General features: G+C 41.7%; 1 protein-coding gene across 1 annotated transcript in view; it reads right to left on the bottom strand.

Annotated features, from left to right (window-relative positions):
• Positions 1–684: 684 nt before the first annotated feature.
• The window catches only part of LOC146360505 (uncharacterized), a 62,436-nt gene continuing 37,009 nt past the window's right edge, over positions 685–26,111 (bottom strand). The window contains exons 10-16 of the mRNA XM_084922794.1: positions 23,322–23,447; positions 18,026–18,850; positions 13,678–15,066; positions 9,614–10,714; positions 6,242–6,601; positions 1,915–2,274; positions 685–1,701 (exon numbers count right to left, since the gene is read on the bottom strand). Coding sequence (XP_084778920.1) covers positions 820–1,701; positions 1,915–2,274; positions 6,242–6,601; positions 9,614–10,714; positions 13,678–15,066; positions 18,026–18,850; positions 23,322–23,447 — 5,043 coding nt within the window. The 3' untranslated portion in view covers positions 685–819. The remainder of the gene's footprint in view (positions 1,702–1,914; positions 2,275–6,241; positions 6,602–9,613; positions 10,715–13,677; positions 15,067–18,025; positions 18,851–23,321; positions 23,448–26,111) is intronic.

Raw genomic sequence — 26,111 nt, 5'->3', positions numbered from 1 at the left:
ATAACCAACAAAAGCACCACAAGAGAATAAGAAAACAATCCATAATGCAAAAACACACCAAAACATAACAACTCAAAATACTGGGTCAAACTGACCCAGAACCGTGACAGGTGAGGAGATGTCATTTCAGGACTTAAACCAGACTCTAAGAAATTGCTGTGTCTAATTTTGCGATGCTGCGAGTAACAAACTGGGTTCAGTTTGGAGGTTGAAGAGGAACTTTCCCTCGCCAGGCCGACAGCCGTCTGTGCTACAGTTTATCTCATCTCAGTTTATCTCATGCAGCGCAGGGCTAAATTTAAAATTATTAAATACTTAGGCCAATGTATATTCTTCTATGACAAAAAATACAAGTGTTCATTTAAGCAAATAAACAGAGCCGTAAGAGATGTTTTTCAGAAACTGTTGTCTTTATTTTGATTTGCAACTAACAAATTTTTTTAAAATAATAGAGAGCACAACAAAAACTACAAATTTTAAAAAAAAATTTGTAGTTTTTGTTGTGCTCTCTATTATGTGAACCCCTCACCTAATTTGTTATGTTTTTTTTTAACAAATTAAACCCCAACAATCAAATGATCCCCTGTGAGCAAGCACTAGGCACAGTGGAAAGGAAAAACTCCCTTTAAACAGGAAGAAACCTTTGACAGAACCAGGCTCAGGAAGGGGCAGCCATCTGTCACGACTGGTTGGGGGGTGAGAGGCAAAAGAAAAGAAAAATGAGAGCACAAGTTAGACAACATGAGCAGCATTTAGCTAACATGAACAACGTATGGTTTTCTGGACTGTGGATGAAAAGCAGTCCATCATTACTAGTCTTTAAAAGGGAACTAATCCATCACCAAGGTAGCAATATGGCTCAAGGAGGCCATAGACAGAGTTAAATAGGCAATAACTGTCAAGCATTGAAAAGCCCCAGTAAGCTGCAGGTATAATAAGGCCTACTGCGGCAACACCTAAACCTATTTTAAGTAGGCGTTTAGCACCATGACGCCATGAACCACTAGTCGGAACCACGTCAGGAGATGGTTCTGAGACAGGAAAATCAAGCTCTTCGGGTTGAGGACCAAGATTGTCCTGTGTCGGGACCACATCAGAAGGTGGTTCCAAGGCAGGAAAAAAAAGCTCCTCAGGTTCAGGAGCAAGATTCTCCTGTGTCGGGACCACATCAGAAGGTGGTTCCAAGGCAGGAAAAAAAAGCTCCTCAGGTTCAGGAGCAAGATTCTCCTGTGTCGGGACCACATCAGGAGATGGTTCTGAGACAGGAGAAACAAGCTCCTCGGGTTCAGGAGCAAGATTCTCCAGCTGCAGAGGTTCACCAGTGATGTTGTGAACAGCAGCTAATATTTCTTCTTCCTCCTCCCTTCTCAGCTCATCCTTAAGATTATTAATTATTTCTGTTTTCATTTTAAGATGTTCATAAAGTTCATCTATGAGATCTTCGTTATGAACAATCTTGAAATTTTGCTTTTTGACTTTTTCTTCCAGCCAAAATATTTTCAGTGTCAGACTTTCTGTTGTCTTTTCTTGATACTCAAGATTTTGTAAACGTTTCTTGAGATTTGTGTTCGCTGTTTTTAATTTGTTTATCTCAGCAGCAATGCTGCTGTTCTCCTTAAGGAGATATTCTTCTTTTTCGTGAAAGTCACAGCACATCCTCTGAATGGTGCTAACCTGCTCCTGCATTTTAGCCTCCAGAGATTCCACCTGCCACTGCTTTTCATCCAGTGTCTGTCTCACCCAGCGCTGAAGAGTACAAATTTCTCTTTTCAGCTCAACTGTGAGTTCTGTCTTGTGAAATATTTCCCTATATTGTTTTTCTATTATCTCTTCTTTTTTCATTGTTTTATGGTGAGCTTCTCCCACTTGCTGCTCAAGTCTCTCTAAAGAGTCCTTGAGATCTGCGTTCTCTTTTTTTTGCTCGTTTCTCTCACTTTCTATCTGAGACAACTCCGCAGCAATGCTGCTGTTCTGCTCAATGAGAGATTCCGTCTTTTCCAAAAAGTCATGGTGCATTGTCTGAACGTTCTTTTCCTGTTCCTGGAGTTTAGCCTCCAGAGATGCCACCTGTGTCTGATTTTTTTCAGCCTGAGCCTTCATGTGTTTAAGCTTATCTCTTGACTGATGGAAATGATCTTTATAATAATTCTTTTTGCGCTTTAGGGTGCTCAACTCCAACTGGAGTTGTTGAATTTTCATTTGAAGCTCCATAGGGTCAGGTATTTCTCTCTCCATCAACCCATACAGTCTTTGTGATTCCTCTCGAATCTCTCCGTCAGACTGTGAATTATTAAATGCTTCGTTTGACATTTCTTTAAACTCTTAATGCAAAGTGTCGACAAGAAAAAAAGTTTGCTTAATTGTTTAAGTTTAAAAATAGTCCCTTTCTGAAAGGTTTCTGGTTTGCTAAACACAACTCGCTGTTTCTGAAAACGTTCCAAGTAAAACTGTGTTTGCAAAGGTGAAGAGGGGGTATTTAAGGACTTTCGTGGCTTCGAATTTGACGTCAGCGCTCTTTGAGCCTTTGATCCTTTGTTCGATCAAAGGGTCACATGACAGCTGTGCGTAATTCTGCGCATGCTCAGAGAATACCCATTGTGATGCACGGTTTTGTTTTGTTTTGAATTTTTTTAAATACCCTGAAAACAGTGTTGCCAACTTAGCGATTTTGTCGCTGTATTTAGGGAGTTTTCAAACCCCCCTTACCGTCGTTTTTTTTTCTAAAAAGCGACTAGCGACAAATCTGGCGACTTTTTCTGGTGTTATTGGAGGCTTATTTAGGACGACTTTTGACGTGAAAGCGCTTGTTGCTCTTACTCTCAACAAGCAGCGGGTGCTGCCGTGGGCACCTCGCTCGTGCCAAAGCGCTCACAGGCGGAGGATAGTCCTCCTCCAGCCGCTATCAGGGCAGGAGATGTTCACGTGCGTCCAAACTGCAAATGAATCGCGCACGAGCAAAGCCGCCGCTCCCGCACTGACTGTAACGCAGTCAATTCTTCTTTTGCTGTTATGCTGTTTTGTGGATCACAAGGTTTAAAACTACTTGTAAACACACACACACAGTAACTCCACCCTAACCTGCAGCTGCAGCGCAAATAACAACGAAAATTATTTGTAAACGTGTCCTGGAGTTTACAGGTGCAGACAGTGCAACAGCTTCCAGGTCATTTATTCTGCCAATATGGCAAGAAGGTAATAACTGCTTCAAGCACTGTCTATATCAGGGGTAGGCAACGCCAGGCCTCGAGGGCCGGTGTCCTGCAGGTTTTAGATCTCACCCTGGGTCAACACACCTGAATCAAATGATTAGGTCATTACCAGCCCCCTGGAGAACTTCAAGACATGTTGAGGAGGTAATTTAGCCATTTGAATCAGCTGTGTTGGTTCAAGGACACATCTAAAACCTGCAGTCACTTTCTCTGAAAAGGGTGAGATCGATGACGAAACTGCAGCTTGTACCCCCAGGACATTGTTATCAAAACCATCTTATAAGGCCTCTCATCTCTCACTGAGAATGGCAAAACACTGCAATTAATTAGACAAAGTGTGTCTCAGGTGCCCCACTAACTTGATATCTTGTTGCCAACTAAGCAAGTGTTTGCTTAGGCAATCCAGACAAGAATTCCAGCAAGCTGCAGGAGGTCACCTGAAACGTCCACCAACTTACTTATGTCAGTATACTTAAATGTGTTAAATTCTAATACCTGAGAATACCTTAAACCTAGCTGTGCACAGGGTTCTCAGGGAGAGCAATACTGAAAGATACTGAGAGACCTGTAGCTTGCTACTGTCAACAACCTTCTACTGCTTAGAAGTATTTCTTATTTGGCTTTCTGTTTTTCTTCTTTTTTTCATATATAGTGTACATACAGTGTAATGACTGTGAATGCTTCTATGCTGGAAACGTCAGGGCTTTGTGTGCGAGCAGGCGGAGATGAGGATCCAAATGCAGGACTCGAACACAGAATTGTAACTCAAAACCTCAGCTTTATTGCTGGAGAAATTAAAACATGAACAGAACAAGGATAGTGAAAACGAAAATACTGAACACAGTATAAAACACACAGGCATAATCCGATGGTACGATGTAGCACTGAACAAGGGCAAACACAGGGCTAATATACACAGGGAAGTAATCAGGGAATGGAAAACAGGAGGGAGACACAGCTGGGAGAGATTGGGGCTAACGAGTCAGGGGATCGAAGCTGGACACACTGACATAAGACACAATCCTTCAAAATAAAACAGGAAACAATACACACTAAACTAAGACACGGACTGGACAGAGAGAGACAGACTAGACACTGAACTAAACCAGCAAGAAACATGAGAACACAAAACCTAAGAACTAATCCCTAAACAAGAATAACTAAAACATAGATTAATAATCACCATCATCATCATAACCAACAAAAGCACCACAAGAGAATAAGAAAACAATCCATAATGCAAAAACACACCAAAACATAACAACTCAAAATACTGGGTCAAACTGACCCAGAACCGTGACAGGTGAGGAGATGTCATTTCAGGACTTAAACCAGACTCTAAGAAATTGCTGTGTCTAATTTTGCGATGCTGCGAGTAACAAACTGGGTTCAGTTTGGAGGTTGAAGAGGAACTTTCCCTCGCCAGGCCGACAGCCGTCTGTGCTACAGTTTATCTCATCTCAGTTTATCTCATGCAGCGCAGGGCTAAATTTAAAATTATTAAATACTTAGGCCAATGTATATTCTTCTATGACAAAAAATACAAGTGTTCATTTAAGCAAATAAACAGAGCCGTAAGAGATGTTTTTCAGAAACTGTTGTCTTTATTTTGATTTGCAACTAACAAATTTTTTTAAAATAATAGAGAGCACAACAAAAACTACAAATTTTAAAAAAAAATTTGTAGTTTTTGTTGTGCTCTCTATTATGTGAACCCCTCACCTAATTTGTTATGTTTTTTTTTAACAAATTAAACCCCAACAATCAAATGATCCCCTGTGAGCAAGCACTAGGCACAGTGGAAAGGAAAAACTCCCTTTAAACAGGAAGAAACCTTTGACAGAACCAGGCTCAGGAAGGGGCAGCCATCTGTCACGACTGGTTGGGGGGTGAGAGGCAAAAGAAAAGAAAAATGAGAGCACAAGTTAGACAACATGAGCAGCATTTAGCTAACATGAACAACGTATGGTTTTCTGGACTGTGGATGAAAAGCAGTCCATCATTACTAGTCTTTAAAAGGGAACTAATCCATCACCAAGGTAGCAATATGGCTCAAGGAGGCCATAGACAGAGTTAAATAGGCAATAACTGTCAAGCATTGAAAAGCCCCAGTAAGCTGCAGGTATAATAAGGCCTACTGCGGCAACACCTAAACCTATTTTAAGTAGGCGTTTAGCACCATGACGCCATGAACCACTAGTCGGAACCACGTCAGGAGATGGTTCTGAGACAGGAAAATCAAGCTCTTCGGGTTGAGGACCAAGATTGTCCTGTGTCGGGACCACATCAGAAGGTGGTTCCAAGGCAGGAAAAAAAAGCTCCTCAGGTTCAGGAGCAAGATTCTCCTGTGTCGGGACCACATCAGGAGATGGTTCTGAGACAGGAGAAACAAGCTCCTCGGGTTCAGGAGCAAGATTCTCCAGCTGCAGAGGTTCACCAGTGATGTTGTGAACAGCAGCTAATATTTCTTCTTCCTCCTCCCTTCTCAGCTCATCCTTAAGATTATTAATTATTTCTGTTTTCATTTTAAGATGTTCATAAAGTTCATCTATGAGATCTTCGTTATGAACAATCTTGAAATTTTGCTTTTTGACTTTTTCTTCCAGCCAAAATATTTTCAGTGTCAGACTTTCTGTTGTCTTTTCTTGATACTCAAGATTTTGTAAACGTTTCTTGAGATTTGTGTTCGCTGTTTTTAATTTGTTTATCTCAGCAGCAATGCTGCTGTTCTCCTTAAGGAGATATTCTTCTTTTTCGTGAAAGTCACAGCACATCCTCTGAATGGTGCTAACCTGCTCCTGCATTTTAGCCTCCAGAGATTCCACCTGCCACTGCTTTTCATCCAGTGTCTGTCTCACCTGGCGCTGAAGAGTACAAATTTCTCTTTTCAGCTCAACTGTGAGTTCTGTCTTGTGAAATATTTCCCTATATTGTTTTTCTATTATCTCTTCTTTTTTCATTGTTTTATGGTGAGCTTCTCCCACTTGCTGCTCAAGTCTCTCTAAAGAGTCCTTGAGATCTGCGTTCTCTTTTTTTTGCTCGTTTCTCTCACTTTCTATCTGAGACAACTCCGCAGCAATGCTGCTGTTCTGCTCAATGAGAGATTCCGTCTTTTCCAAAAAGTCATGGTGCATTGTCTGAACGTTCTTTTCCTGTTCCTGGAGTTTAGCCTCCAGAGATGCCACCTGTGTCTGATTTTTTTCAGCCTGAGCCTTCATGTGTTTAAGCTTATCTCTTGACTGATGGAAATGATCTTTATAATAATTCTTTTTGCGCTTTAGGGTGCTCAACTCCAACTGGAGTTGTTGAATTTTCATTTGAAGCTCCATAGGGTCAGGTATTTCTCTCTCCATCAACCCATACAGTCTTTGTGATTCCTCTCGAATCTCTCCGTCAGACTGTGAATTATTAAATGCTTCGTTTGACATTTCTTTAAACTCTTAATGCAAAGTGTCGACAAGAAAAAATGTTTGCTTAATTGTTTAAGTTTAAAAATAGTCCCTTTCTGAAAGGTTTCTGGTTTGCTAAACACAACTCGCTGTTTCTGAAAACGTTCCAAGTAAAACTGTGTTTGCAAAGGTGAAGAGGGGGTATTTAAGGACTTTCGTGGCTTCGAATTTGACGTCAGCGCTCTTTGAGCCTTTGATCCTTTGTTCGATCAAAGGGTCACATGACAGCTGTGCGTAATTCTGCGCATGCTCAGAGAATACCCATTGTGATGCACGGTTTTGTTTTGTTTTGAATTTTTTTAAATACCCTGAAAACAGTGTTGCCAACTTAGCGATTTTGTCGCTGTATTTAGGGAGTTTTCAAACCCCCCTTACCGTCGTTTTTTTTTTCTAAAAAGCGACTAGCGACAAATCTGGCGACTTTTTCTGGTGTTATTGGAGGCTTATTTATGACGACTTTTGACGTGAAAGCGCTTGTTGCTCTTACTCTCAACAAGCAGCGGGTGCTGCCGTGGGCACCTCGCTCGTGCCAAAGCGCTCACAGGCGGAGGATAGTCCTCCTCCAGCCGCTATCAGGGCAGGAGATGTTCACGTGCGTCCAAACTGCAAATGAATCGCGCACGAGCAAAGCCGCCGCTCCCGCACTGACTGTAACGCAGTCAATTCTTCTTTTGCTGTTATGCTGTTTTGTGGATCACAAGGTTTAAAACTACTTGTAAACACACACACACACACACACAGTAACTCCACCCTAACCTGCAGCTGCAGCGCAAATAACAACGAAAATTATTTGTAAACGTGTCCTGGAGTTTACAGGTGCAGACAGTGCAACAGCTTCCAGGTCATTTATTCTGCCAATATGGCAAGAAGGTAATAACTGCTTCAAGCACTGTCTATATCAGGGGTAGGCAACGCCAGGCCTCGAGGGCCGGTGTCCTGCAGGTTTTAGATCTCACCCTGGGTCAACACACCTGAATCAAATGATTAGGTCATTACCAGCCCCCTGGAGAACTTCAAGACATGTTGAGGAGGTAATTTAGCCATTTGAATCAGCTGTGTTGGTTCAAGGACACATCTAAAACCTGCAGTCACTTTCTCTGAAAAGGGTGAGATCGATGACGAAACTGCAGCTTGTACCCCCAGGACATTGTTATCAAAACCATCTTATAAGGCCTCTCATCTCTCACTGAGAATGGCAAAACACTGCAATTAATTAGACAAAGTGTGTCTCAGGTGCCCCACTAACTTGATATCTTGTTGCCAACTAAGCAAGTGTTTGCTTAGGCAATCCAGACAAGAATTCCAGCAAGCTGCAGGAGGTCACCTGAAACGTCCACCAACTTACTTATGTCAGTATACTTAAATGTGTTAAATTCTAATACCTGAGAATACCTTAAACCTAGCTGTGCACAGGGTTCTCAGGGAGAGCAATACTGAAAGATACTGAGAGACCTGTAGCTTGCTACTGTCAACAACCTTCTACTGCTTAGAAGTATTTCTTATTTGGCTTTCTGTTTTTCTTCTTTTTTTCATATATAGTGTACATACAGTGTAATGACTGTGAATGCTTCTATGCTGGAAACGTCAGGGCTTTGTGTGCGAGCAGGCGGAGATGAGGATCCAAATGCAGGACTCGAACACAGAATTGTAACTCAAAACCTCAGCTTTATTGCTGGAGAAATTAAAACATGAACAGAACAAGGATAGTGAAAACGAAAATACTGAACACAGTATAAAACACACAGGCATAATCCGATGGTACGATGCAGCACTGAACAAGGGCAAACACAGGGCTAATATACACAGGGAAGTAATCAGGGAATGGAAAACAGGAGGGAGACACAGCTGGGAGAGATTGGGGCTAACGAGTCAGGGGATCGAAGCTGGACACACTGACATAAGACACAATCCTTCAAAATAAAACAGGAAACAATACACACTAAACTAAGACACGGACTGGACAGAGAGAGACAGACTAGACACTGAACTAAACCAGCAAGAAACATGAGAACACAAAACCTAAGAACTAATCCCTAAACAAGAATAACTAAAACATAGATTAATAATCACCATCATCATCATAACCAACAAAAGCACCACAAGAGAATAAGAAAACAATCCATAATGCCAAAACACACCAAAACATAACAACTCAAAATACTGGGTCAAACTGACCCAGAACCGTGACAGGTGAGGAGATGTCATTTCAGGACTTAAACCAGACTCTAAGAAATTGCTGTGTCTAATTTTGCGATGCTGCGAGTAACAAACTGGGTTCAGTTTGGAGGTTGAAGAGGAACTTTCCCTCGCCAGGCCGACAGCCGTCTGTGCCACAGTTTATCTCATCTCAGTTTATCTCATGCAGCGCAGGGCTAAATTTAAAATTATTAAATACTTAGGCCAATGTATATTCTTCTATGACAAAAAATACAAGTGTTCATTTAAGCAAATAAACAGAGCCGTAAGAGATGTTTTTCAGAAACTGTTGTCTTTATTTTGATTTGCAACTAACAAATTTTTTTAAAATAATAGAGAGCACAACAAAAACTACAATTTTTTTTTTAAATTTGTAGTTTTTGTTGTGCTCTCTATTATGTGAACCCCTCACCTAATTTGTTATGTTTTTTTTTAACAAATTAAACCCCAACAATCAAATGATCCCCTGTGAGCAAGCACTAGGCACAGTGGAAAGGAAAAACTCCCTTTAAACAGGAAGAAACCTTTGACAGAACCAGGCTCAGGAAGGGGCAGCCATCTGTCACGACTGGTTGGGGGGTGAGAGGCAAAAGAAAAGAAAAATGAGAGCACAAGTTAGCTAAATGTTGCTCATGTTGTCTAACATGAACAACGTATGGTTTTCTGGACTGTGGATGAAAAGCAGTCCATCATTATTAGTCTTTAAAAGGGAACTAATCCATCACCAAGGTAGCAATATGGCTCAAGGAGGCCATAGACAGAGTTAAATAGGCAATAACTGTCAAGCATTGAAAAGCCCCAGTAAGCTGCAGGTATAATAAGGCCTACTGCGGCAACACCTAAACCTATTTTAAGTAGGCGTTTGCCACCATGATGCCATGAACCACTAGTCGGAATCACGTCAAGAGATGGTTCTGAGACAGGAGAATCAAGCGCTTCAACCTGAAGCGCTTGATTCTCCTGTGTCGGGATCACATCAGGAGGTGGTTCCAAGGCAGGAAAAAAAAGCTCCTCAGGTTCAGGAGCAAGATTCTCCTGTGTCAGGACCACATCAGGAGGTGGTTCCAAGGCAGGAAAAAAAAGCTCCTCAGGTTCAGGAGCAAGATTCTCCAGCTGCAGAGCCTCCAGAGATTCCACCTGTGCCTGTTTTTCGTCCTGAGCCTGTCTCACCCGACGCTGAAGAGTATATATTTCTTTTTTCAGCTCAACTATCTGTTCTGTCTTTTGATCTATTTCTCTATTCTGTTTTTCTATTATCGCTTCTTTTTTTGTTATTTTATGGTGAGCTTCTCCCACTTGGTGCTCAAGTCTCTCTAACGCTTCCTTGAGATCTGCGTTCTCTTTCTTTTGTTCATTTCGCTGACTTTCTATCTGAGACAACTCCGCAGCAATGCTGCTTTTCTGCTCAAGGAGAGATTCTTCCATTCCCAGAAAGTCACGGTGCATCGTCTGAATGGTGTTAACCTGTTCCTGCAATTTGGCCTCCAGAGATTCCACCTGTGACTGTTTTTCATCCAGAGCCTGTCTCACCCGACGCTGAAGTGTACATATTTCTTCTTTCAGCTCATCTGACTGTTGAGTCACTTCTTCAAGCTCAACCATGCCTTCCCTAAAATGGATATTCCTGTCATGCACATCTGTACTAATTTGTTCACGCTCATTTTTAAAGCGATAGTAATTTTTTTTGTAATAATTCTTTTTGCGCTTTAGGGTGCTTAACTCCAACTGGAGTTCTTGTATTTTCATTTGAAGGTCCCTAGGCTCCGATATTTCTCTCTCCACTAACCCATATAGTTCGTGTGATTCCGCTGGAATCTCTCCGTCAGACTGTGAATTATTAAATGTTTCGTTTGACATTTCTTTAAACTCTTAATGCAAAGTGTCGACAAGAAAAAATGTTTGCTTAATTGTTTAAGTTTAAAAATAGTCCCTTTCTGAAAGGTTTCTGGTTTGCTAAACACAACTCGCTGTTTCTGAAAACGTTCCAAGTAAAACTGTGTTTGCAAAGGTGAAGAGGGGGTATTTAAGGACTTTCGTGGCTTCGAATTTGACGTCAGCGCTCTTTGAGCCTTTGATCCTTTGTTCGATCAAAGGGTCACATGACAGCTGCGCGTAATTCTGCTCATGCTCAGAGAATACCCATTGTGATGCACGGTTTTGTTTTGTTTTGAATTTTTTTAAATACCCTGAAAACAGTGTTGCCAACTTAGCGACTTTGTCGCTGTATTTAGGGAGTTTTCAAACCCCCCTTACCGTCGTTTTTTTTTTTCTAAAAAGCGACTAGCGACAAATCTGGCGACTTTTTCTGGTGTTATTGGAGGCTTATTTAGGACGACTTTTGACGTGAAAGCGCTTGTTGCTCTTACTCTCAACAAGCAGCGGGTGCTGCCGTGGGCACCTCGCTCGTGCCAAAGCGCTCACAGGCGGAGGATAGTCCTCCTCCAGCCGCTATCAGGGCAGGAGATGTTCACGTGCGTCCAAACTGCAAATGAATCGTGCACGAGCAAAGCCGCCGCTCCCGCACTGACTGTAACGCAGTCAATTCTTCTTTTGCTGTTATGCTGTTTTGTGGATCACAAGGTTTAAAACTACTTGTAAACACACACACACACACACACACACACACACACACACACAGTAACTCCACCCTAACCTGCAGCTGCAGCGCAAATAACAACGAAAATTATTTGTAAACGTGTCCTGGAGTTTACAGGTGCAGACAGTGCAACAGCTTCCAGGTCATTTATTCTGCCAATATGGCAAGAAGGTAATAACTGCTTCAAGCACTGTCTATATCAGGGGTAGGCAACGCCAGGCCTCGAGGGCCGGTGTCCTGCAGGTTTTAGATCTCACCCTGGGTCAACACACCTGAATCAAATGATTAGGTCATTACCAGCCCCCTGGAGAACTTCAAGACATGTTGAGGAGGTAATTTAGCCATTTGAATCAGCTGTGTTGGTTCAAGGACACATCTAAAACCTGCAGTCACTTTCTCTGAAAAGGGTGAGATCGATGACGAAACTGCAGCTTGTACCCCCAGGACATTGTTATCAAAACCATCTTATAAGGCCTCTCATCTCTCACTGAGAATGGCAAAACACTGCAATTAATTAGACAAAGTGTGTCTCAGGTGCCCCACTAACTTGATATCTTGTTGCCAACTAAGCAAGTGTTTGCTTAGGCAATCCAGACAAGAATTCCAGCAAGCTGCAGGAGGTCACCTGAAACGTCCACCAACTTACTTATGTCAGTATACTTAAATGTGTTAAATTCTAATACCTGAGAATACCTTAAACCTAGCTGTGCACAGGGTTCTCAGGGAGAGCAATACTGAAAGATACTGAGAGACCTGTAGCTTGCTACTGTCAACAACCTTCTACTGCTTAGAAGTATTTCTTATTTGGCTTTCTGTTTTTCTTCTTTTTTTCATATATAGTGTACATACAGTGTAATGACTGTGAATGCTTCTATGCTGGAAACGTCAGGGCTTTGTGTGCGAGCAGGCGGAGATGAGGATCCAAATGCAGGACTCGAACACAGAATTGTAACTCAAAACCTCAGCTTTATTGCTGGAGAAATTAAAACATGAACAGAACAAGGATAGTGAAAACGAAAATACTGAACACAGTATAAAACACACAGGCATAATCCGATGGTACGATGCAGCACTGAACAAGGGCAAACACAGGGCTAATATACACAGGGAAGTAATCAGGGAATGGAAAACAGGAGGGAGACACAGCTGGGAGAGATTGGGGCTAACGAGTCAGGGGATCGAAGCTGGACACACTGACATAAGACACAATCCTTCAAAATAAAACAGGAAACAATACACACTAAACTAAGACACGGACTGGACAGAGAGAGACAGACTAGACACTGAACTAAACCAGCAAGAAACATGAGAACACAAAACCTAAGAACTAATCCCTAAACAAGAATAACTAAAACATAGATTAATAATCACCATCATCATCATAACCAACAAAAGCACCACAAGAGAATAAGAAAACAATCCATAATGCAAAAACACACCAAAACATAACAACTCAAAATACTGGGTCAAACTGACCCAGAACCGTGACAGGTGAGGAGATGTCATTTCAGGACTTAAACCAGACTCTAAGAAATTGCTGTGTCTAATTTTGCGATGCTGCGAGTAACAAACTGGGTTCAGTTTGGAGGTTGAAGAGGAACTTTCCCTCGCCAGGCCGACAGCCGTCTGTGCTACAGTTTATCTCATCTCAGTTTATCTCATGCAGCGCAGGGCTAAATTTAAAATTATTAAATACTTAGGCCAATGTATATTCTTCTATGACAAAAAATACAAGTGTTCATTTAAGCAAATAAACAGAGCCGTAAGAGATGTTTTTCAGAAACTGTTGTCTTTATTTTGATTTGCAACTAACAAATTTTTTTAAAATAATAGAGAGCACAACAAAAACTACAAATTTTAAAAAAAAATTTGTAGTTTTTGTTGTGCTCTCTATTATGTGAACCCCTCACCTAATTTGTTATGTTTTTTTTTAACAAATTAAACCCCAACAATCAAATGATCCCCTGTGAGCAAGCACTAGGCACAGTGGAAAGGAAAAACTCCCTTTAAACAGGAAGAAACCTTTGACAGAACCAGGCTCAGGAAGGGGCAGCCATCTGTCACGACTGGTTGGGGGGTGAGAGGCAAAAGAAAAGAAAAATGAGAGCACAAGTTAGACAACATGAGCAGCATTTAGCTAACATGAACAACGTATGGTTTTCTGGACTGTGGATGAAAAGCAGTCCATCATTACTAGTCTTTAAAAGGGAACTAATCCATCACCAAGGTAGCAATATGGCTCAAGGAGGCCATAGACAGAGTTAAATAGGCAATAACTGTCAAGCATTGAAAAGCCCCAGTAAGCTGCAGGTATAATAAGGCCTACTGCGGCAACACCTAAACCTATTTTAAGTAGGCGTTTAGCACCATGACGCCATGAACCACTAGTCGGAACCACGTCAGGAGATGGTTCTGAGACAGGAAAATCAAGCTCTTCGGGTTGAGGACCAAGATTGTCCTGTGTCGGGACCACATCAGAAGGTGGTTCCAAGGCAGGAAAAAAAAGCTCCTCAGGTTCAGGAGCAAGATTCTCCTGTGTCGGGACCACATCAGGAGATGGTTCTGAGACAGGAGAAACAAGCTCCTCGGGTTCAGGAGCAAGATTCTCCAGCTGCAGAGGTTCACCAGTGATGTTGTGAACAGCAGCTAATATTTCTTCTTCCTCCTCCCTTCTCAGCTCATCCTTAAGATTATTAATTATTTCTGTTTTCATTTTAAGATGTTCATAAAGTTCATCTATGAGATCTTCGTTATGAACAATCTTGAAATTTTGCTTTTTGACTTTTTCTTCCAGCCAAAATATTTTCAGTGTCAGACTTTCTGTTGTCTTTTCTTGATACTCAAGATTTTGTAAACGTTTCTTGAGATTTGTGTTCGCTGTTTTTAATTTGTTTATCTCAGCAGCAATGCTGCTGTTCTCCTTAAGGAGATATTCTTCTTTTTCGTGAAAGTCACAGCACATCCTCTGAATGGTGCTAACCTGCTCCTGCATTTTAGCCTCCAGAGATTCCACCTGCGACTGCTTTTCATCCAGTGTCTGTCTCACCCGGCGCTGAAGAGTACAAATTTCTCTTTTCAGCTCAACTGTGAGTTCTGTCTTGCGAAATATTTCCCTATATTGTTTTTCTATTATCTCTTCTTTTTTCATTGTTTTATGGTGAGCTTCTCCCACTTGCTGCTCAAGTCTCTCTAAAGAGTCCTTGAGATCTGCGTTCTCTTTTTTTTGCTCGTTTCTCTCACTTTCTATCTGAGACAACTCCGCAGCAATGCTGCTGTTCTGCTCAATGAGAGATTCCGTCTTTTCCAAAAAGTCATGGTGCATTGTCTGAACGTTCTTTTCCTGTTCCTGGAGTTTAGCCTCCAGAGATGCCACCTGTGTCTGATTTTTTTCAGCCTGAGCCTTCATGTGTTTAAGCTTATCTCTTGACTGATGGAAATGATCTTTATAATAATTCTTTTTGCGCTTTAGGGTGCTCAACTCCAACTGGAGTTGTTGAATTTTCATTTGAAGCTCCATAGGGTCAGGTATTTCTCTCTCCATCAACCCATACAGTCTTTGTGATTCCTCTCGAATCTCTCCGTCAGACTGTGAATTATTAAATGCTTCGTTTGACATTTCTTTAAACTCTTAATGCAAAGTGTCGACAAGAAAAAATGTTTGCTTAATTGTTTACGTTTAAAAATAGTCCCTTTCTGAAAGGTTTCTGGTTTGCTAAACACAACTCGCTGTTTCTGAAAACGTTCCAAGTAAAACTGTGTTTGCAAAGGTAAAGAGGGGGTATTTAAGGACTTTCGTGGCTTCGAATTTGACGTCAGCGCTCTTTGAGCCTTTGATCCTTTGTTCATCAAAGGGTCACATGACAGCTGTGCGTAATTCTGCGCATGCTCAGAGAATACCCATTGTGATGCACGGTTTTGTTTTGTTTTGAATTTTTTTAAATACCCTGAAAACAGTGTTGCCAACTTAGCGATTTTGTCGCTGTATTTAGGGAGTTTTCAAACCCCCCTTACCGTCGTTTTTTTTTTCTAAAAAGCGACTAGCGACAAATCTGGCGACTTTTTCTGGTGTTATTGGAGGCTTATTTATGACGACTTTTGACGTGAAAGCGCTTGTTGCTCTTACTCTCAACAAGCAGCGGGTGCTGCCGTGGGCACCTCGCTCGTGCCAAAGCGCTCACAGGCGGAGGATAGTCCTCCTCCAGCCGCTATCAGGGCAGGAGATGTTCACGTGCGTCCAAACTGCAAATGAATCGCGCACGAGCAAAGCCGCCGCTCCCGCACTGACTGTAACGCAGTCAATTCTTCTTTTGCTGTTATGCTGTTTTGTGGATCACAAGGTTTAAAACTACTTGTACACACACACACACACACACACACACACACACACAGTAACTCCACCCTAACCTGCAGCTGCAGCGCAAATAACAACGAAAATTATTTGTAAACGTGTCCTGGAGTTTACAGGTGCAGACAGTGCAACAGCTTCCAGGTCATTTATTCTGCCAATATGGCAAGAAGGTAATAACTGCTTCAAGCACTGTCTATATCAGGGGTAGGCAACGCCAGGCCTCGAGGGCCGGTGTCCTGCAGGTTTTAGATCTCACCCTGGGTCAACACACCTGAATCAAATGATTAGGTCATTACCAGCCCCCTGGAGAACTTCAAGACATGTTGAGGAGGTAATTTAGCCATTTGAATCAGCTGTGTTGGTTCAAGGACACATCTAAAACCTGCAGTCACTTTCTCTGAAAAGGGTGAGATCGATGACGAAACTGCAGCTTGTACCCCCAGGACATTGTTATCAAAACCATCTTATAAGGCCTCTCATCTCTCACTGAGAATGGCAAAACACTGCAATTAATTAGACAAAGTGTGTCTCAGGTGCCCCACTAACTTGATATCTTGTTGCCAACTAAGCAAGTGTTTGCTTAGGCAATCCAGACAAGAATTCCAGCAAGCTGCAGGAGGTCACCTGAAACGTCCACCAACTTACTTATGTCAGTATACTTAAATGTGTTAAATTCTAATACCTGAGAATACCTTAAACCTAGCTGTGCACAGGGTTCTCAGGGAGAGCAATACTGAAAGATACTGAGAGACCTGTAGCTTGCTACTGTCAACAACCTTCTACTGCTTAGAAGTATTTCTTATTTGGCTTTCTGTTTTTCTTCTTTTTTCCCATTTATAGTGTACATACAGTGTAATGACTGTGAATGCTTCTATGCTGGAAACGTCAGGGCTTTGTGTGCGAGCAGGCGGAGATGAGGATCCAAATGCAGGACTCGAACACAGAATTGTAACTCAAAACCTCAGCTTTATTGCTGGAGAAATTAAAACATGAACAGAACAAGGATAGTGAAAACGAAAATACTGAACACAGTATAAAACACACAGGCATAATCCGATGGTACGATGCAGCACTGAACAAGGGCAAACACAGGGCTAATATACACAGGGAAGTAATCAGGGAATGGAAAACAGGAGGGAGACACAGCTGGGAGAGATTGGGGCTAACGAGTCAGGGGATCGAAGCTGGACACACTGACATAAGACACAATCCTTCAAAATAAAACAGGAAACAATACACACTAAACTAAGACACGGACTGGACAGAGAGAGACAGACTAGACACTGAACTAAACCAGCAAGAAACATGAGAACACAAAACCTAAGAACTAATCCCTAAACAAGAATAACTAAAACATAGATTAATAATCACCATCATCATCATAACCAACAAAAGCACCACAAGAGAATAAGAAAACAATCCATAATGCAAAAACACACCAAAACATAACAACTCAAAATACTGGGTCAAACTGACCCAGAACCGTGACAGGTGAGGAGATGTCATTTCAGGACTTAAACCAGACTCTAAGAAATTGCTGTGTCTAATTTTGCGATGCTGCGAGTAACAAACTGGGTTCAGTTTGGAGGTTGAAGAGGAACTTTCCCTCGCCAGGCCGACAGCCGTCTGTGCTACAGTTTATCTCATCTCAGTTTATCTCATGCAGCGCAGGGCTAAATTTAAAATTATTAAATACTTAGGCCAATGTATATTCTTCTATGACAAAAAATACAAGTGTTCATTTAAGCAAATAAACAGAGCCGTAAGAGATGTTTTTCAGAAACTGTTGTCTTTATTTTGATTTGCAACTAACAAATTTTTTTAAAATAATAGAGAGCACAACAAAAACTACAAATTTTAAAAAAAAATTTGTAGTTTTTGTTGTGCTCTCTATTATGTGAACCCCTCACCTAATTTGTTATGTTTTTTTTTAACAAATTAAACCCCAACAATCAAATGATCCCCTGTGAGCAAGCACTAGGCACAGTGGAAAGGAAAAACTCCCTTTAAACAGGAAGAAACCTTTGACAGAACCAGGCTCAGGAAGGGGCAGCCATCTGTCACGACTGGTTGGGGGGTGAGAGGCAAAAGAAAAGAAAAATGAGAGCACAAGTTAGACAACATGAGCAGCATTTAGCTAACATGAACAACGTATGGTTTTCTGGACTGTGGATGAAAAGCAGTCCATCATTACTAGTCTTTAAAAGGGAACTAATCCATCACCAAGGTAGCAATATGGCTCAAGGAGGCCATAGACAGAGTTAAATAGGCAATAACTGTCAAGCATTGAAAAGCCCCAGTAAGCTGCAGGTATAATAAGGCCTACTGCGGCAACACCTAAACCTATTTTAAGTAGGCGTTTAGCACCATGACGCCATGAACCACTAGTCGGAACCACGTCAGGAGATGGTTCTGAGACAGGAAAATCAAGCTCTTCGGGTTGAGGACCAAGATTGTCCTGTGTCGGGACCACATCAGAAGGTGGTTCCAAGGCAGGAAAAAAAAGCTCCTCAGGTTCAGGAGCAAGATTCTCCTGTGTCGGGACCACATCAGGAGATGGTTCTGAGACAGGAGAAACAAGCTCCTCGGGTTCAGGAGCAAGATTCTCCAGCTGCAGAGGTTCACCAGTGATGTTGTGAACAGCAGCTAATATTTCTTCTTCCTCCTCCCTTCTCAGCTCATCCTTAAGATTATTAATTATTTCTGTTTTCATTTTAAGATGTTCATAAAGTTCATCTATGAGATCTTCGTTATGAACAATCTTGAAATTTTGCTTTTTGACTTTTTCTTCCAGCCAAAATATTTTCAGTGTCAGACTTTCTGTTGTCTTTTCTTGATACTCAAGATTTTGTAAACGTTTCTTGAGATTTGTGTTCGCTGTTTTTAATTTGTTTATCTCAGCAGCAATGCTGCTGTTCTCCTTAAGGAGATATTCTTCTTTTTCGTGAAAGTCACGGCACATCCTCTGAATGGTGCTAACCTGCTCCTGCATTTTAGCCTCCAGAGATTCCACCTGCGACTGCTTTTCATCCAGTGTCTGTCTCACCCGGCGCTGAAGAGTACAAATTTCTCTTTTCAGCTCAACTGTGAGTTCTGTCTTGTGAAATATTTCCCTATATTGTTTTTCTATTATCTCTTCTTTTTTCATTGTTTTATGGTGAGCTTCTCCCACTTGCTGCTCAAGTCTCTCTAAAGAGTCCTTGAGATCTGCGTTCTCTTTTTTTTGCTCGTTTCTCTCACTTTCTATCTGAGACAACTCCGCAGCAATGCTGCTGTTCTGCTCAATGAGAGATTCCGTCTTTTCCAAAAAGTCATGGTGCATTGTCTGAACGTTCTTTTCCTGTTCCTGGAGTTTAGCCTCCAGAGATGCCACCTGTGTCTGATTTTTTTCAGCCTGAGCCTTCATGTGTTTAAGCTTATCTCTTGACTGATGGAAATGATCTTTATAATAATTCTTTTTGCGCTTTAGGGTGCTCAACTCCAACTGGAGTTGTTGAATTTTCATTTGAAGCTCCATAGGGTCAGGTATTTCTCTCTCCATCAACCCATACAGTCTTTGTGATTCCTCTCGAATCTCTCCGTCAGACTGTGAATTATTAAATGCTTCGTTTGACATTTCTTTAAACTCTTAATGCAAAGTGTCGACAAGAAAAAATGTTTGCTTAATTGTTTAAGTTTAAAAATAGTCCCTTTCTGAAAGGTTTCTGGTTTGCTAAACACAACTCGCTGTTTCTGAAAACGTTCCAAGTAAAACTGTGTTTGCAAAGGTGAAGAGGGGGTATTTAAGGACTTTCGTGGCTTCGAATTTGACGTCAGCGCTCTTTGAGCCTTTGATCCTTTGTTCGATCAAAGGGTCACATGACAGCTGTGCGTAATTCTGCGCATGCTCAGAGAATACCCATTGTGATGCACGGTTTTGTTTTGTTTTGAATTTTTTTAAATACCCTGAAAACAGTGTTGCCAACTTAGCGACTTTGTCGCTGTATTTAGGGAGTTTTCAAACCCCCCTTACCGTCGTTTTTTTTTTCTAAAAAGCGACTAGCGACAAATCTGGCGACTTTTTCTGGTGTTATTGGAGGCTTATTTATGACGACTTTTGACGTGAAAGCGCTTGTTGCTCTTACTCTCAACAAGCAGCGGGTGCTGCCGTGGGCACCTCGCTCGTGCCAAAGCGCTCACAGGCGGAGGATAGTCCTCCTCCAGCCGCTATCAGGGCAGGAGATGTTCACGTGCGTCCAAACTGCAAATGAATCGCGCACGAGCAAAGCCGCCGCTCCCGCACTGACTGTAACGCAGTCAATTCTTCTTTTGCTGTTATGCTGTTTTGTGGATCACAAGGTTTAAAACTACTTGTACACACACACACACACACACACACACACACACACACACACACAGTAACTCCACCCTAACCTGCAGCTGCAGCGCAAATAACAACGAAAATTATTTGTAAACGTGTCCTGGAGTTTACAGGTGCAGACAGTGCAACAGCTTCCAGGTCATTTATTCTGCCAATATGGCAAGAAGGTAATAACTGCTTCAAGCACTGTCTATATCAGGGGTAGGCAACGCCAGGCCTCGAGGGCCGGTGTCCTGCAGGTTTTAGATCTCACCCTGGGTCAACACACCTGAATCAAATGATTAGGTCATTACCAGCCCCCTGGAGAACTTCAAGACATGTTGAGGAGGTAATTTAGCCATTTGAATCAGCTGTGTTGGTTCAAGGACACATCTAAAACCTGCAGTCACTTTCTCTGAAAAGGGTGAGATCGATGACGAAACTGCAGCTTGTACCCCCAGGACATTGTTATCAAAACCATCTTATAAGGCCTCTCATCTCTCACTGAGAATGGCAAAACACTGCAATTAATTAGACAAAGTGTGTCTCAGGTGCCCCACTAACTTGATATCTTGTTGCCAACTAAGCAAGTGTTTGCTTAGGCAATCCAGACAAGAATTCCAGCAAGCTGCAGGAGGTCACCTGAAACGTCCACCAACTTACTTATGTCAGTATACTTAAATGTGTTAAATTCTAATACCTGAGAATACCTTAAACCTAGCTGTGCACAGGGTTCTCAGGGAGAGCAATACTGAAAGATACTGAGAGACCTGTAGCTTGCTACTGTCAACAACCTTCTACTGCTTAGAAGTATTTCTTATTTGGCTTTCTGTTTTTCTTCTTTTTTTCATATATAGTGTACATACAGTGTAATGACTGTGAATGCTTCTATGCTGGAAACGTCAGGGCTTTGTGTGCGAGCAGGCGGAGATGAGGATCCAAATGCAGGACTCGAACACAGAATTGTAACTCAAAACCTCAGCTTTATTGCTGGAGAAATTAAAACATGAACACATGTTTTACACATGAAATACTGAACACAGTATAAAACACACAGGCATAATCCGATGGTACGATGCAGCACTGAACAAGGGCAAACACAGGGCTAATATACACAGGGAAGTAATCAGGGAATGGAAAACAGGAGGGAGACACAGCTGGGAGAGATTGGGGCTAACGAGTCAGGGGATCGAAGCTGGACACACTGACATAAGACACAATCCTTCAAAATAAAACAGGAAACAATACACACTAAACTAAGACACGGACTGGACAGAGAGAGACAGACTAGACACTGAACTAAACCAGCAAAAAACATGAGAACACAAAACCTAAGAACTAATCCCTAAACAAGAATAACTAAAACATAGATTAATAATCACCATCATCATCATAACCAACAAAAGCACCACAAGAGAATAAGAAAACAATCCATAATGCAAAAACACACCAAAACATAACAACTCAAAATACTGGGTCAAACTGACCCAGAACCGTGACAGGTGAGGAGATGTCATTTCAGGACTTAAACCAGACTCTAAGAAATTGCTGTGTCTAATTTTGCGATGCTGCGAGTAACAAACTGGGTTCAGTTTGGAGGTTGAAGAGGAACTTTCCCTCGCCAGGCCGACAGCCGTCTGTGCCACAGTTTATCTCATCTCAGTTTATCTCATGCAGCGCAGGGCTAAATTTAAAATTATTAAATACTTAGGCCAATGTATATTCTTCTATGACAAAAGATACAAGTGTTCATTTAAGCAAATAAACAGAGCCGTAAGAGATGTTTTTCAGAAACTGTTGTCTTTATTTTGATTTGCAACTAACAAATTTTTTTAAAATAATAGAGAGCACAACAAAAACTACAAATTTTAAAAAAAATTTGTAGTTTTTGTTGTGCTCTCTATTATGTGAACCCCTCACCTAATTTGTTATGTTTTTTTTTTTAACAAATTAAACCCCAACAATCAAATGATCCCCTGTGAGCAAGCACTAGGCACAGTGGAAAGGAAAAACTCCCTTTAAACAGGAAGAAACCTTTGACAGAACCAGGCTCAGGAAGGGGCAGCCATCTGTCACGACTGGTTGGGGGGTGAGAGGCAAAAGAAAAGAAAAATGAGAGCACAAGTTAGCTAAATGTTGCTCATGTTGTCTAACATGAACAACGTATGGTTTTCTGGACTGTGGATGAAAAGCAGTCCATCATTATTAGTCTTTAAAAGGGAACTAATCCATCACCAAGGTAGCAATATGGCTCAAGGAGGCCATAGACAGAGTTAAATAGGCAATAACTGTCAAGCATTGAAAAGCCCCAGTAAGCTGCAGGTATAATAAGGCCTACTGCGGCAACACCTAAACCTATTTTAAGTAGGCGTTTAGCACCATGACGCCATGAACCACTAGTCGGAACCACGTCAGGAGATGGTTCTGAGACAGGAAAATCAAGCTCTTCGGGTTGAGGACCAAGATTGTCCTGTGTCGGGACCACATCAGAAGGTGGTTCCAAGGCAGGAAAAAAAAGCTCCTCAGGTTCAGGAGCAAGATTCTCCTGTGTCGGGACCACATCAGGAGATGGTTCTGAGACAGGAGAAACAAGCTCCTCGGGTTCAGGAGCAAGATTCTCCAGCTGCAGAGGTTCACCAGTGATGTTGTGAACAGCAGCTAATATTTCTTCTTCCTCCTCCCTTCTCAGCTCATCCTTAAGATTATTAATTATTTCTGTTTTCATTTTAAGATGTTCATAAAGTTCATCTATGAGATCTTCGTTATGAACAATCTTGAAATTTTGCTTTTTGACTTTTTCTTCCAGCCAAAATATTTTCAGTGTCAGACTTTCTGTTGTCTTTTCTTGATACTCAAGATTTTGTAAACGTTTCTTGAGATTTGTGTTCGCTGTTTTTAATTTGTTTATCTCAGCAGCAATGCTGCTGTTCTCCTTAAGGAGATGTTCTTCTTTTTCGTGAAAGTCACAGCACATCCTCTGAATGGTGCTAACCTGCTCCTGCATTTTAGCCTCCAGAGATTCCACCTGCCACTGCTTTTCATCCAGTGTCTGTCTCACCCGGCGCTGAAGAGTACAAATTTCTCTTTTCAGCTCAACTGTGAGTTCTGTCTTGTGAAATATTTCCCTATATTGTTTTTCTATTATCTCTTCTTTTTTCATTGTTTTATGGTGAGCTTCTCCCACTTGCTGCTCAAGTCTCTCTAAAGAGTCCTTGAGATCTGCGTTCTCTTTTTTTTGCTCGTTTCTCTCACTTTCTATCTGAGACAACTCCGCAGCAATGCTGCTGTTCTGCTCAATGAGAGATTCCGTCTTTTCCAAAAAGTCATGGTGCATTGTCTGAACGTTCTTTTCCTGTTCCTGGAGTTTAGCCTCCAGAGATGCCACCTGTGTCTGATTTTTTTCAGCCTGAGCCTTGATGTGTTTAAGCTTATCTCTTGACTGATGGAAATGATCTTTATAATAATTCTTTTTGCGCTTTAGGGTGCTCAACTCCAACTGGAGTTGTTGAATTTTCATTTGAAGCTCCATAGGGTCAGGTATTTCTCTCTCCATCAACCCATACAGTCTTTGTGATTCCTCTCGAATCTCTCCGTCAGACTGTGAATTATTAAATGCTTCGTTTGACATTTCTTTAAACTCTTAATGCAAAGTGTCGACAAGAAAAAATGTTTGCTTAATTGTTTACGTTTAAAAATAGTCCCTTTCTGAAAGGTTTCTGGTTTGCTAAACACAACTCGCTGTTTCTGAAAACGTTCCAAGTAAAACTGTGTTTGCAAAGGTGAAGAGGGGGTATTTAAGGACTTTCGTGGCTTCGAATTTGACGTCAGCGCTCTTTGAGCCTTTGATCCTTTGTTCGATCAAAGGGTCACATGACAGCTGTGCGTAATTCTGCGCATGCTCAGAGAATACCCATTGTGATGCACGGTTTTGTTTTGTTTTGAATTTTTTTAAATACCCTGAAAACAGTGTTGCCAACTTAGCGATTTTGTCGCTGTATTTAGGGAGTTTTCAAACCCCCCTTACCGTCGTTTTTTTTTTCTAAAAAGCGACTAGCGACAAATCTGGCGACTTTTTCTGGTGTTATTGGAGGCTTATTTATGACGACTTTTGACGTGAAAGCGCTTGTTGCTCTTACTCTCAACAAGCAGCGGGTGCTGCCGTGGGCACCTCGCTCGTGCCAAAGCGCTCACAGGCGGAGGATAGTCCTCCTCCAGCCGCTATCAGGGCAGGAGATGTTCACGTGCGTCCAAACTGCAAATGAATCGCGCACGAGCAAAGCCGCCGCTCCCGCACTGACTGTAACGCAGTCAATTCTTCTTTTGCTGTTATGCTGTTTTGTGGATCACAAGGTTTAAAACTACTTGTAAACACACACACACACACACACACACACACACACACACACACACACACAGTAACTCCACCCTAACCTGCAGCTGCAGCGCAAATAACAACGAAAATTATTTGTAAACGTGTCCTGGAGTTTACAGGTGCAGACAGTGCAACAGCTTCCAGGTCATTTATTCTGCCAATATGGCAAGAAGGTAATAACTGCTTCAAGCACTGTCTATATCAGGGGTAGGCAACGCCAGGCCTCGAGGGCCGGTGTCCTGCAGGTTTTAGATCTCACCCTGGGTCAACACACCTGAATCAAATGATTAGGTCATTACCAGCCCCCTGGAGAACTTCAAGACATGTTGAGGAGGTAATTTAGCCATTTGAATCAGCTGTGTTGGTTCAAGGACACATCTAAAACCTGCAGTCACTTTCTCTGAAAAGGGTGAGATCGATGACGAAACTGCAGCTTGTACCCCCAGGACATTGTTATCAAAACCATCTTATAAGGCCTCTCATCTCTCACTGAGAATGGCAAAACACTGCAATTAATTAGACAAAGTGTGTCTCAGGTGCCCCACTAACTTGATATCTTGTTGCCAACTAAGCAAGTGTTTGCTTAGGCAATCCAGACAAGAATTCCAGCAAGCTGCAGGAGGTCACCTGAAACGTCCACCAACTTACTTATGTCAGTATACTTAAATGTGTTAAATTCTAATACCTGAGAATACCTTAAACCTAGCTGTGCACAGGGTTCTCAGGGAGAGCAATACTGAAAGATACTGAGAGACCTGTAGCTTGCTACTGTCAACAACCTTCTACTGCTTAGAAGTATTTCTTATTTGGCTTTCTGTTTTTCTTCTTTTTTTCATATATAGTGTACATACAGTGTAATGACTGTGAATGCTTCTATGCTGGAAACGTCAGGGCTTTGTGTGCGAGCAGGCGGAGATGAGGATCCAAATGCAGGACTCGAACACAGAATTGTAACTCAAAACCTCAGCTTTATTGCTGGAGAAATTAAAACATGAACACATGTTTTACACATGAAATACTGAACACAGTATAAAACACACAGGCATAATCCGATGGTACGATGCAGCACTGAACAAGGGCAAACACAGGGCTAATATACACAGGGAAGTAATCAGGGAATGGAAAACAGGAGGGAGACACAGCTGGGAGAGATTGGGGCTAACGAGTCAGGGGATCGAAGCTGGACACACTGACATAAGACACAATCCTTCAAAATAAAACAGGAAACAATACACACTAAACTAAGACACGGACTGGACAGAGAGAGACAGACTAGACACTGAACTAAACCAGCAAAAAACATGAGAACACAAAACCTAAGAACTAATCCCTAAACAAGAATAACTAAAACATAGATTAATAATCACCATCATCATCATCATCATCATCATCATCATCATAACCAACAAAAGCACCAAAAGAGAATAAGAAAACAATCCATAATGCAAAAACACACCAAAACATAACAACTCAAAATACTGGGTCAAACTGACCCAGAACCGTGACAGGTGAGGAGATGTCATTTCAGGACTTAAACCAGACTCTAAGAAATTGCTGTGTCTAATTTTGCGATGCTGCGAGTAACAAACTGGGTTCAGTTTG

The sequence above is a fragment of the Perissodus microlepis genome, unplaced genomic scaffold, assembly GCF_051167445.1.
Source record: "Perissodus microlepis isolate ML-2025 ecotype Zambia unplaced genomic scaffold, ASM5116744v1 scaffold_40, whole genome shotgun sequence".
Classification (NCBI taxonomy): Eukaryota; Metazoa; Chordata; class Actinopteri; order Cichliformes; family Cichlidae; genus Perissodus; species Perissodus microlepis.
The sequence above is the reverse complement of the archived record's forward strand: the minus strand, read 5'-3'. Positions and strand labels throughout refer to the sequence as shown.